Genomic DNA, 14,027 nt, shown 5'->3' on the forward strand with positions numbered 1-14,027 from the left:
CGATCTCCGATCACGGGAAAATAGGAAAAGATCGGGCCGATCCGATCTCGAGATCGGGATCGGGACATCCCTAGTTTTTAGTCTTTTGCCTTCTATGTGTTAATCTCCAGGAGCAGGAGACCCCGCTGCATTGTGCTGCGTGGCACGGATACTCTCCAGTAGCTCGAGCCCTCTGCCATGCAGGCTGCCACGTGGACGCAAAGAACCGTGAGGGGGAGAGTCCGCTGCTGACAGCATCTGCTCGGGGCTTTGTGGATATTGTGGAGTGCCTGGTGGAGCACAAGGCCGATCTGGAGGCGACTGACAAGGTGCTCAGACCTGAACAATTCAGCTCAGTTCCACTCCTTAAACGGTTGCACGATTTATTTTCATGTCAGACGGAGCATCCTGTTGGCCAAAAAGTTTAATATCTTGGCCAGATGATTGCAACATCCCCGGTTTGAGTCTGCCTGGAAACCTTTGTTGCATGTCGTACTGCCCTTTAGATAAGACAGTGAATATCACCTCTCAGGACATCTCAGACTGATTGAAAGCCTTGTATCTAAAGTACTGTAACCCTGCTGTTAGTTTCACATGAACAGAAATGTGTTGAAAAGCACCAAAATTAAATAATGCAACTCTAGAGAATTAATGTCTGTGTGTGTCTGTCTGTCTGTGTCTCTCTCTCTCTCTCTGTCTCTCTCCAGGACGGCCACACAGCCCTCCACCTGGCCGTACGAAGGTGTCAGGTTGAAGTGGTCCGGTGCCTTCTCCGACACCACTGTCACCTGGACCAGCAGGATCGCCATGGAAACACGCCGCTACACATCGCCTGTAAGGATGGAAACCTGCCCATCGTCATGGCAATCTGCAGCGCCAAGGCCAGCCTTGACCCGCCCAACAAGGTGAGGACAAACCTCTGCCCACCACACCTATGCTACTTCAGAATATGACTAATATTAGGCTAAAATATCAGCATTGGTTAAAAGAATAAATCATTAAGTTCTAGTGGTGTAACTGGGTTTTGAGATCTGGCAATCTCTGACTACATCTCACTGATGACAAGTGAGATCATATGACATTACATTCATTTGGAAAAGGCATTTTTATCAAAAGCTTACTTTGGGGTATTAATTTGCTTAAGGACACTTTGACATGTGGATGGTATGTTTTAGGGATTAAACCACATACACTATTTCAATCAAGAGAGACATGTTTGCAGATATGCAAATGAGGTTTATTGTACAGCTCAATAAACAGTCTTTGGCAATTAGAATCCATCACTATACGAAAACTTTGTATATATGTATAGGGGTAGAGAACCATCAGACCCCCCTCGGACTGGTCAGCTGGAGTAGATGACTGGAGGTGGAAGGGGAGGTGGAGGGTTAGACTCTTTTCCTGCAAAGACAGCTGAATAGCACATAGGTACATTACTTGAGCTTTTTCCAGATCCTCCTGTGGGTTCATTGGGTGCTTCGGGGTCCAACATAATATTTAATTTTCCAAATTGTGTAAACTGACTTTTATTTTCCTGTTTTAGCAAGCTACCAAATATTTAACCAAAAACTGCTAGTAGAATTAAGGACCAAAAATAACATAATTTTTGCTAGTATCATTACATGATGCATTTCAATACCTTGATGGGTTGACTCTAAATTGTTGAGATTTTTTAAGACGTCATAGGCAGCAGAGAGTAGAGAAGAAAGTTTTTTTTTTTTCCAGTTCGGTGTGGAAGAAGCTGACTGGCCTGCACAGAACCCTGACCTCAATCCCATCTAACACCTTTGGGATGACCTGGAACACTGACTCTTTTGGCTGAATAGGAGCAAATCCCTGCAGCCAGGTTCCAACATCTGGTGAAAAGGCCTCCTAAAAGAGTACAGGCTTTTGTAGCTGTAAATGAATGCCCCTGGTTTAGATTTAAGTGTTCCATCCAGGCTAAACTAGGGCTAACTATAGGCCAAACAGATGGATAATCAAACATAGAAAACAAACATATTAAAGGGGTTGAAGGGATTTCTTAATATATAAGCCTAAGGATTTTTGCAGTGTGATCCTTTCTAATCTTGAGTGGCCTCATAAATCCTGCATTGTATGTTGCTTATAAAAAATATTTAGTGAAAGTCTATTTACTGTGGTAGTAGTTAAAATTCAGATCTGATTGAGTTCACAATGAAAATCTGTGAGCTTTTTTTGGCCAGAAAATGGTCTCTATTCTGATATTTGCCAACTAAGCATCTTTTCTTATTTGGGTGAACTGGTCCTTTTTAAGGACGTTCTCATGTACCTGCCTAGTTTATATTTGAATGAAGAGCCAATCTATATTTGCCCCTCTGCCAGGTATGACTTAACACAAATGTTTCTGCCTTTTCACTTTCTATTTTGACGCCATCCATTTTAATGAGTTCTGTGACAGGATTGCTTTTCTTCAACACTGGTAGTCCTCGGAACAGAAACATTTTTTTCCCCCAGAATAGTTCAGGGAAGCAATGTGCATCGGAAGCAGACAGCACTGCCAGATATGTTTTGATTTAGTTGTTATTTTCAGCTTTTATGAAGCAGCATATCACACATTGCTTAGTCTGTGCCTGGATTTGTTGTCACTGTCGGCTGCAAACACTAGGGAGGAAAATGAGGGGAGTGAAATTTGAAAATGTCTCCTGTTTTATTTACAGCAGAATAAAACAGGATGAAAGCCTTCTTGTTTTTTCAAGTTGTGAGAAAAGGGAACTGATGGAAATGCTGCCTTCCAACAAGCGTATTTTGTAGAGTTTATTGATATTTTTCAACACCTTTCTTTGGTCTTCTGGCACAGAAAACTTTTATGGAGTTGTGTCTGTATTTGGGGTTTACTATAGACTCTATTGTGGTCAAAAATACTGATGGTTAGCGATTATTATTGTCATTATGGAAACTACAGAGTGCAGTGTGATAACCACCCACTGATTAGTTTAATTTACCATAACCCCGTCCGAAGCACCTTTCTACCAGTCAAACAGAGGGCATAGCATAAGGTTTTAGCTATATAACAAGCCACAATTTCACATTAAGCCATTTTTTTTGCTAATGTCCACGTCACAGTAGCAGCAGGTTAAGTAAAGAGACATTTTACATATTACATTTTTGACCTACAAATATTCACTCTGCCTCACATTTCAATTCAATTGAAGCCTACATGATGATGACAATTTTGAGCAAAAGTTTCCTAGCCCAGTGCTTGGCCATTTCAGTCAACGAAAATGTAATTTGACTTTACCTTGAAGCACAAGTTGTACTCTCTGTGTCTGTGAGGGTCTGTGTGACATACATGTCATGGTCTACCTACAAAGATACAGATCTGTACAAGCCAACAAACGCTTGAACAGTGTGAAGTGTCGCACAGACCTTCACAGACATGGGCAGATGACATGTGGGTGCAGACAGTATAACTTTGGCTTTTGCATCCATATTTGATTATATAAGGTGGATCAGATAATTCTTGAATTTATTTTGCATAATAAATCAAGACAACAATAACACAAAAAAGTTGAATAATAAAAAATAAAGATTGTGCAGGTGAGATAAAGAAAATCCTTAGGGGTTTACAGAAGGAGTGTCATATAAGGAAGAGAGGAATATTATAGATAATGAACAATTACAAGTGTCCCAAACAAAAACAACAAATTGAACACAAGTAAGCACTCAAAAATAAATAAATGAAAACATAAGGTTGGCTACATGAACACCAAAGGCATAAAATAAATAACAGATAAAATCAGGATATGTGGACTGATGTTTGTATGTGTAAGTACAAATGAAAGACAGCAAGGCTAAACAAAATGTGAAATGAATAATTCAGATCAGTATAGATAATCAAATAAAGTTTGGTTAATCAGACAGGGCTTAAGCAGAAGTTGACTGAAATGCAGTGTTAGTATACCTGTTCAATAGCTGGACTCCCCTGTATCTAATAGATACAGCCATGCCTCATCCTGTGGGATTTTTATCCATTTTCTTCTTGATATGAAACTTGTGCTGTAGTTGTCAAACCCAAAATTATTCCTATTTTTCTCTCTTTATCCAGTACGGCAGAACTCCCCTCCACATGGCTGCAAACAGTGGGAGCCTTGAAGTTGTCCGCCATCTTTGCATGGCTGGAGCCAACATTGACGCCGTGACCAATGTAAGTCACTACACATCTTTCTTCTTTTCACTGGTTTCCTTCACTTTGCGGTAAACAGGAGCTAAGCATATGTCATATACTTTTATGAGCAGAATTTGTCTCAGGCATTGCAGGCAACTTTGAAAACAATTTCAAGAAAAATCCAGTCCAGCATTTTGGCATTTTGATTAATTAGGCTGTTTTTGTGTTTGAACACTGCTGCTCTCAGTAGAGCTGAATACATTAGTACATAGAGAAGATTTGCCTCCATGATAGAAATTATCATATGAACCCTCTGAGAGCTTTGGCCATTGCTGAATCAAATGAACAACTTATGTTCCATAGCTCACACAAGCTCAAAACATCTGTCTTTATTTGTTCAAAAAAATGGCAATGTCACTCCCGCTCACTTCATACACTATATAAAAGAAGAAAAGCTGAGGGAAGCTTTTTGACTTGAACTGCATTTAGTCCGCAGGAATTCATTATAAGCAGGGCCCTCCTGATGCTGAGCTCCATCACCTTCCTCTTCCTTCCTCCACCTTCACAGTCCCTGCCTCTGTGGGTTTAAAACTTAAACATCTAAATGGGTTTCCTCACTTTTTACTTTTTGAAATTCAAAAGTGTCCGTTTTTATAGCTACACTGTTACATCAGATGAAAAAGGTTTGTTTATTTTTTTAACGTTTTGTGTAATTCAGACCAGAATATTTGGTATCTTTAGAAACGCTGGAGTCTCAAAACTAAATAATAAATACATTTGCCATTTATTTGTTTTTGTAAACTGTGCTCTTCAGATATGTTGAATTTTATGCTTGCCTTTACCATTGTGCACTGACTAAAAGACTCTTGTCAGAGGCACTGTTCCCTCCATAATTAGTACCAAATTGCCATTATTTCTAGAAATTATTGGCCAATAATTAAATGATGGACCTGTAAAATAAAGGGTAACCAAAGATTCTGTCAGGACTAAAATATTAAGTATATATATTTTAAATTCAGTACATCGACTGCACTCATAAGTATGTGTCTTTATAAAAAAAATACATTTTAAACAAATTTACATAAACTAAATGTGCCGTGGATTTCCCCTTTATTCTCATTGTCTTGTTTATTGTTATGTAAAATGAAGTAGTAAATGCAGTCATGTAAATCAAGTGAGTGTTTATGCAGAGGTTGAGTCAAGAGTCCTAAAGAAAACTCTTACGTTCATGACTTTATTGAGTTGTTTCAGCAGTGTCTGAACAGCAGGTGAAGTGTTGAGGCTACGACAGCTGCAGGCTATCAGAGCTTTTATCAAACGCTTCAGGATCAAATAGAGAGCAGAAACAAGGTTCACTCATTTCCTCTAGATACGAGTGTGTTTGACCTCCGAGTGTGGCTAGGAGTAGTTCATGTCTAATGATTTTAGACGCTGTACATAAAACACTTTACCACTCCTGGTGTTTATAACCTCCGCTCTGTCAGCTGATATTTCTCATGTAGCCCCATTACATGGGTTAATTCTACCCATGTTCAAAGAACAAATAGATTGTTTGTTTTATCATTTTCTTTTATATAAAAGAATTGAATAGATTACTTAAACACCATTGATTCTGACCTCTTTAAGCTGAAATGATAACTGACCAATCCACATTACGTACCGCTTCTTTATTTGTGTGTGAAAAATTAAAGATTAGATCATTTTCAAACAAAAATATCCAGATTTTTTTGGTTTTCGGTTTTTGAAATGGGCCTATTTGATGCTTTTGTTTGCCTTATATTACATAAGATGTCGGATAAAACACCCAATTTCAATATGTTAACACTGATTTCACTGTATTCTTACATTTAATACACAAAAACGATTTAATCAATTAATTAAAACAATTTTAACATTTTGAAATTTTAACAATTTAAACTAGTCAGCAAATTAATGGATAATGAAAATACTGGTCAGTTGCAGCCCTACAGTGAGGTATACAGATTTTAAGTATACTGTAGGAAAAAGAGAGCGCTGATATCAGATTGATATTAATTAATTAGTACTGGTTTATATCTTCACGTCAGGTATGTATCGGAATCTTTATCAGGAGAAAAAAAAAGTCTAATGAGGCCCTAAGAAGCCAATTATCCACCTTTAAACATGACTGGTCTATCTTAATCTATTATTAGATCAACCCATGAACCCTTCAAAGGCTTGGTTTCAATTTACTTAGATAATCAGTTAGTGAAAACGATTTTTTTTTTTCTTCCAAAGGCCCCTGTGCCAGATATTCCACACTCAGGTTTATTTTTCTCTCTCTGCATTCTCAACCTGTTAATATTGTATGGCATCTGATGTGCTATGCATGTTTAATCTGGCAAAGCACATATAGAGATGTATTATTCATCATCCAGTGGCCTGCGGTAAGCTGGTTTTTGTGGAGCAGCTTTGGGAGGACAAGCTCAAGGCTCAATTTCTATATTTTGTTCTGTCTTAAAGTGTCATTGAATACTGAAACACATTTGTGACTCAGTAGGGTGAGCTAGCATTGGGAGTTAGAATGTAATCTTCAGCCTCTGTTGAACGTAATCATGCTTCTCTCATCTTCCCCTGTTGCTCTGCTTTGTATATAATCACATCATAAACACATATTGAATTCAATTTAATCTAAAGCTGAGATACTAGATGATCTAATATTCTAATATTCATTTTGTGGCCAACATAACACCAATCATCTGCCAGTTGCTAAGCACTGATAGTAATAGTCGTAACACCCTGCCATCTGTAAGAGCGAGCCCCGTAAATGCACTTCCATTTAAATCCCACTCAGTGGACTCATGGTTTGAGCTGCACTTCATTTACATTTTTGACATTTACCTGATCCAAACAACTTAAAGGTCAGTGTTCTTGTGCCCATATAATATTTGATGACCTTATCAGAGAGCAGAGAGCCAAAGCAATACTAAAACTAAGAAAAGAATACAGTTAGAAAATGATATTCTTTATCGTTTCTTCTAGATAAAACGATCCATAATTTGTATTTTTCATAACAAACTCAGTTGAACATCCTTTGCTGTAATGGTCTGCAGAAGTAGGAAGTGCTGGGTGGGCGTTTCAGGCTGTCGAATAGATTTCCTTGTGGAGCAACAGCCAGAGCCGGACGGTGACAGATGGCTGAATTACCAAAAGAGACATGAAACTTGTTGGGAATTTAGCGTTTCTGTGTTGAGTAAGAGAGTAACAAATTAGGGCAGTTGTAGAGAGGAAAAGAGCACACACACCACATTGTGTGTGTGTGTGTGTGTGTGCGTGTGTGTGTGCGTGTGCGTGTGCGTGTGTGTGTGTGTGTGTTAAACTACTGAAATCAACTGCATGTAAAGACATCCACCGATTTTTCACACGAAAGCATTTCTACTGGTGAGAAAATTTTCTTCAACTGATGTCACTTTGAGCAAAATATCCAGGTAGCACAGGAAATAAGTCTTGTCCTCTAAAACAAGAAACCCCTCACAGAAGTGGCTAAAAATGGACTCCGAAAAGGCAGAACAGAAAGTCAACCTTACCTTTTTCTGGTTGTATCTCTTTGACAAATAAGGGATTACCATCTTCTCGTGATTTGGCAAAGCTGCTTAAATCTCACATGCTATGCAGTTCCCACACAACTCCCTGCTTGAACCATAATCATGTCAAAACTGTGTTTGTGTGTTTTGGCCTGAACAAACATCATACCGTACAATATAGTTAGATATTTCTGTTATTAACATACTTTATGTCCGTAAGTGCAGTGCGATTCCTTGTTCTAAAAATGACAAGACTAAATAACTCTGACATATAGGCTTCCTCAGTCAAATTTCAACAAAGAGGCGTATTAGAAACACTTGAGCATACACTCTTAACAAACACAACGTAAGGGATTATCTGTTTGCTCAAGATTTCTCATGCATTTATTTATCCCTTTCTTTTTCTCTCTCAGGATGGAAAGACAGCAGAAGATTTGGCTCATACTGATCAACATGAACTCATTGCTGCTCTCTTGGGAAAGCTTAAAAAGGTAAAATATGACACAACGAAGCCTATCAATAAATGGTTTATTATATAAATCTGATATGGGGGAAAGAAATTTGATGCAAAGGGAGGGTTCACAAACACTCATCACACTTGGTTTATTTCAGTGCAGAGGTGTTGAGAGACGTATGCAACAACAGCAAGGTGTTAGATTTCAGCATTTTTAGACATTTTGTGGAAGCACTTGTACAGCTAACATACAGGTAGAATAGATTATAAAAATGATACATTATCTGAAAGTTTTTTCTCTTCAAAAACAAATACTACTCATCTATCTTTTAGTTTTAAGGTTTTTGACAATAATACAACTACTAGCTTTAGAAATTACCTTCAAAACATAGTTATTACTTATAATGCTTTGTGGATATTTACATGTTACATTTTGGCCTTTTAACTAATTAAAAGTATATTGAATGAAATGGCTGGGCTTCCGTTTCTTGCTCAAAGGGGGCGTCAGCCCTATATTCCAACAGCCCTATTTTTCCACTAGGGGTTTGAATTGATTGGCAACTCACAATTCGATTTGATTCAGAAGCCAACGATTCGTTTCTAAACCGATTATTGATGCATCTTGATGTCTGACTTGAGTCACACCACAAGTACACAGTTTTTACCTAAAGCTAAATGTTACCAACTTCTCCACTCTACATTTATCCAGAAAACCTGCTGAGATTCAGTGCACAGCGTGAAAACATGACAGCAGCAACTGTGAAAACAGTCATCCTCTGCATATGCTGAGCTAATTTAAGACTCTTTGGCACATGGATGCCAGTTTTGACTTCCCAAGTACCCAGAGAGGAAGAAAAACAACCCACAGTTCTTGTCCTCTCACTTCTAAAGAGAAAATATAGATAAGTTGTATTCTGCTCAGATGTGAATCACACTCATTGAAACATATTGACCTTTATTTACTGAATGTATTAACATGACCCTGGTGGGAGTAGGGGGGGGGGCTTTCATATCCCACGCAACCACTCACTGTGTTTGAAGCAACTTGTGGTACATGACTCATCTGTTGGATGGTTTAAAAAAATGTCTTTTATGGGAACACGTTATTTGTTGAATTAGCAGAATTACAAAAAATGTACAGTGAGTGTACAGCGTGCTTTATTCTTTTACAATATTGATCTTCAATAGGTGGTCTGCGACTCCTAGGGGGTCCTCAGAGTCATTGCAGAGGGGAAACCAAATTATTGTTTAATACTTTTTTTGAAAGTTTTTATCCCAAACAATTACAAATATCTGAAAATATCAACATGAATCCAATATATTAGCAAGGAAAAATTGGCGTATTCGTAAAAAAAAACAAAAAACTCAACAACATTGATAATATGCTTACTGGCCTGTAAGGTAGCCACTATGGTAGCCATCAGTAAAGCAGCTTATGGATTCACTGTGTGTCTGACATTAAAACATGATATATGAAATAAAAATATTTTAATAGCTTAGTGTTGTAGGGCACCATAAAAAGTCATGTGTAAAGCTTTTAGGCTGCCCTACACATTATTGTAGGCCCAGTTTATTATGCAACTCAATTTCATACAAAATACGTAGTAGGGGGTCTCTGCTCGTCTCTCTTTCGGTTAAGGGTTCCTTGGCTTAAAAAAACGTTGAAGACCCTTTTGTAAGATAAGTGGTTGGATAAATATTATTAGGAGGATTAACAACAAAACAAAGAATAATTCACTATGTGTTCAAAGCACAACACTAGACACATTCTCACACATTCTCAGCTACAAGGCATTAAGAACAATAACATCAACCACTCAACACGTGACTTGCTTGTGTTGCTGTTCCTCTATGCCCAACACATGTAAGCTCATTTTTTGCCATGTGTATAAACACAAAATACAATTTGTTCTGCAAGCGCAACTATGTCTGGTGTTTTTGCATTTTACTCAAAAGAAGATACCGTATGTGGAACATAATCTGATAAATTAAAGTCTGTTGTTTTGATTTTTGGGGCTCCTTGAAATTAAAACATGGGGCTCAATGTCACACAGTAGATGTGATTTCAGTGTAATCTGAACCGTCTGTGGTTTCTAATGAATCCCTTGTTTTGCTTGGTCAGGACAACCACAAACTGAGCTACATCCAGCAGCTGCGGCCCACTCAGACCGTCCAGCCCCGGATGAAGCTGAAGCTGTTTGGATACTCCGGAACAGGGAAGAGCACCCTGCTGGAGTCTTTGAAATGTGGCATCCTGCGCAGCTTCTTCAGGAGGAAGAGGACACGCATGACAAATACAACCCGCCACCCTAACTCCCCTATCAACTCAAAACCTGCTGGTAGGTGACAGACAGTTGAGATAATCCCTCACAAGTTTAAGCTTTCACCTGCAGAGGACCAGAGTGATTTATTCTGCCAAAAACATGCCAGGATAATACATTTTCCATAATACTGGAGTGCATGGCAGCAGTGTTCATTTAATGCTTGTTTCCCTTTTCAGATATCCATTGTTCATCATGACGTATGGGTGGCACATTTATCCACCAAAGACAAATTCCAACAGAATTTAACTGGCTCAGATGATGATGTTCTTCCATCCTTAAAGCTACATTGTGTAACGCTTGTAGTTCATTATCAAAATCGTTATTGCCCTTAACAAACTTGACCTTTTTTATGACAATTGAGCACCACTATCAATTTCAAGTAGTCCGATTGGCTTGACATTTACGCTTGCATGAACTGGGGGTAGACACTCCAGAATCACGTGCCATCATGAAATACATTTGCCGGTAAGGGACATACAGGCTATACTGCTCCACTTTTTGTCCTTTTCACTCAGTGGCACTGACTGTGATGAATGCCTGGAAGGCAGGGAGGGGAGAAGATTAATTGACTGCAGACAGATATGAAAGCCTGTTGCACCTATTTTAAACAACATATAACTGAGTTAAAAAGAGAATTAACAACGTGACAAGCAACCAGACCAAAGTATTGTATTGAGTGGCTTTTCTAAGATGGAAAGAACAAGGATTTTAAAAGGAACGCCGAAGGTAATTCTGCCTATTTGTGTGAATTAGAAGTTTTATATAATTGCTACTTGCTTGGCTGACTATAGCATGGTTGTGCATAACATTAGAATGACGACTAGGATTCTTTTCTTTGCGTCATTGACAAAAAAGGGTTGTCTACTTTGTAACATAATCATATTGGGATTTCCCTGGCAGACAACTCACGTTATGTGCAGTTGCAACAAAGACTAGCAACAGCTAGAACAGCTGCGTGTAAACGATGGAGATATTAAGAGCTAATTTTGGTTTTATTGACATTGTTCATACTGCTCAGAGAAATATATTAAACACTTAAACCTCTGTTGCTTCTCTCCTACGCTGTAAATATCGCCTCACGCTAATAATCTTGTACAATATACAGAATAACGAAAGCGCTGATACTTTACTAACATTAGCTTGCATATGTATGGGAACCTGATAGCTGATGTTAGCAATGAAATGGGACCAAAATAACGTAAAATTATTATTACATTGGAAATGAAATTCAGTTGGTTGTCATATACAATTTCTCAATTTCCACAATTTCTCTCATTGTGTAGTGGATGTATGTATGTCAAATTATTGAAATACAATGCTTGGTGATGTCCAGATTTCCACAGAAACTGTTTATGGACTAAATCTGATGTTTTTGACAAATCCAAATAATTAATCACGTGAAAAATCCATTTTTTTTTAATTACACTTTCTCATTAATTTGTAACAGTGTTTACAAAGGCCTAATACACACAGAAATAATGCCAAGCCAACTCAAGTGAGCCAACTAAGTATAAAAGATAAAGAAATGTCTCTAAAGCCTGTTCATTTTCATTTATATGATATCATTTATAGGCCAAACCCAGTTTGGTCAAAACTTTTGAGAAGTTAAATATAGCAAGCAGTTGATTTATATTATAAGTGGTTTGCAATTCTTTTTAAATTGTCTACATGAGTGGTTACATTTGAGAAGGCTTGCAGAATAACAAAATGTAAAATATTACAGTTAGATGCATCGTATTTCCAATAATTATCTTCCGTTTGCCATCCTGTTTAGAGCCCCTGTGTGTAGGCTTTATATGCAAATATGTAGGATTTCTGTGTAGAATTTATGCCTTGGCCAAGTATTAAAAAAGATAGAAGCGTGGGTAACAGTAGGGGGTGGCAGTAGCTCAGTCCATAGGGAGTTGGGTTGGGAACCGGAGGGTCACTGCTTCAAATCCCCGTATGGACCCAAAAAGTTGGGAGCGTGGATTGGTGGCTGGAGAGATGCCAGGTCACCTCCTGGGCACTGCAAGGTGCCCTTGAGCAAGGCACCGTACCCCCCGACCGCTCAGGGCGCTGGTTCAGCTGGCAGCCCACTCACTCTGACATCTCTCCATGTATAGTGCATGTATAGGTCCTGAGCATGTGTGTGTATTTCAGGCCTGCGTGTGAGTACTGACAAAAGTGTGTACACAGAGTGTAGTGCAGTAATTTCCCCATTGGGGACTAATAAACATATTATCTTATCTTATCTTATATTAACATGCCAGTAAGACACTTCCGCACTTTCAGGGATCTGACACAGAAATGAATGGGCTGAAAGCAAAGTATAGAAAGCACCTTTTACAAACTAAAAGACAAATTTTAAAGATTCTATGATCACAAAAAAGGTTACACATTTGAAAAACACACTAAACAAGTCTACATGATCCTGCCCTGCTTAACCTAGTGTTAACCCCATTACTTCAGTAACCCTAACTGGAATATTAAAGTAGAAACAATTGATCCTTCCTCCTGCTTTCCTTCCTGGTCTTTAGAAAAGCTTTTTTGTGTGAAGTTAACTCCCTGACATGTTCAGTGTACTCTTACACACACTTTGTCTTCAGTCTTTCTGAATTTGCACTCCAACTGTCCTCCCCCTCTCTCTCTCACACACACACACACCACTGTGTTTCCTTAAACTGCTCTATTTTGTGGCGCTCAGAGCCATTACCTCCCAGACAGACGTCACGCTGGTTCAGATAATGGTCAGTTACTTAAGCTGTATAGTGTTACCGATCCCATCCTCTATCTGGAAATTTGCAGCCACTATTACTAGCCTCGCAGCTGCAGATGGGTTGAGAGAGTTTTTTTTTCCATGTTCTTTCAATTCTAGCCAAATTCATTAACAACCTTTATTGGCTCTGTGTTTTATCTGCAGCAATACGTGACAAGAGTCCCCGGCGAAACACAAAGAAGCAGAGCTGAGAGGGCCGTCATGATGTCCATTTATCGCGTTCTTTTGGATCAAACATAAATTTTGTTCTTTTATATGTCAAAAGTCGAATTGTGACACCGTAAATGCATATTTATTTATTTTTGTCTAGTGTCAATATCTATAACTTTATGATACTGTTGGCCACAAAACACCTGAACTTGTTCTGCACTCTGCATTGATTTCTGACCTTTCAGGTTGTTCATGCTTCAGTTAATTGAGAGAGACGGGTCTTCTTTTATTCATTCGTTTCAGTAATGTGTGAAACGACACTTAATTTAGCTAGAGGTTCTTATAAATGACCTTTTTTTGTATGACACTCCTGTCATAAAGAGAAAAGGTGTTGACATAGACGTATGAGCACCTTTGCATATCTGAAGTCCAAACCTACAGCAGATGCTATTATTAAAAAAAGGCTGCCTGACCAAATGCCAGAAAAGCAATATGGCATCAAGTCCATTTTTCATATACTCTAACGTTTTTCTCATCCTTTTTGTTGCTTACATAGAAAGATGTCTCAAAACAACAAGTGTGAGGCCTGGATTTCAGTTGACATTTTGCCATTTGGTGCTTTGCGGCTGTCATTTTATTGTTTGCCTGACTATTCAGTTAACTGAAACTACTTAAGCATGTGTTCTTTTTAATT

At 38.4% G+C, this 14,027-nt stretch overlaps 1 protein-coding gene across 1 annotated transcript in view; it reads left to right on the top strand.

Moving 5' to 3' along the window:
- The window catches only part of dapk1 (death-associated protein kinase 1), an 80,351-nt gene that overhangs the window by 56,701 nt on the left and 9,623 nt on the right, over positions 1-14,027 (top strand). The window contains exons 16-20 of the mRNA XM_034871425.1: positions 111-308; positions 687-884; positions 4,046-4,144; positions 8,061-8,138; positions 10,224-10,440. Of these exons, the coding sequence (XP_034727316.1) occupies positions 111-308; positions 687-884; positions 4,046-4,144; positions 8,061-8,138; positions 10,224-10,440 (790 nt within the window). The remainder of the gene's footprint in view (positions 1-110; positions 309-686; positions 885-4,045; positions 4,145-8,060; positions 8,139-10,223; positions 10,441-14,027) is intronic.

Source organism: Etheostoma cragini, chromosome 5 (genome assembly GCF_013103735.1).
Source record: "Etheostoma cragini isolate CJK2018 chromosome 5, CSU_Ecrag_1.0, whole genome shotgun sequence".
Lineage (NCBI taxonomy): Eukaryota > Metazoa > Chordata > Actinopteri > Perciformes > Percidae > Etheostoma > Etheostoma cragini.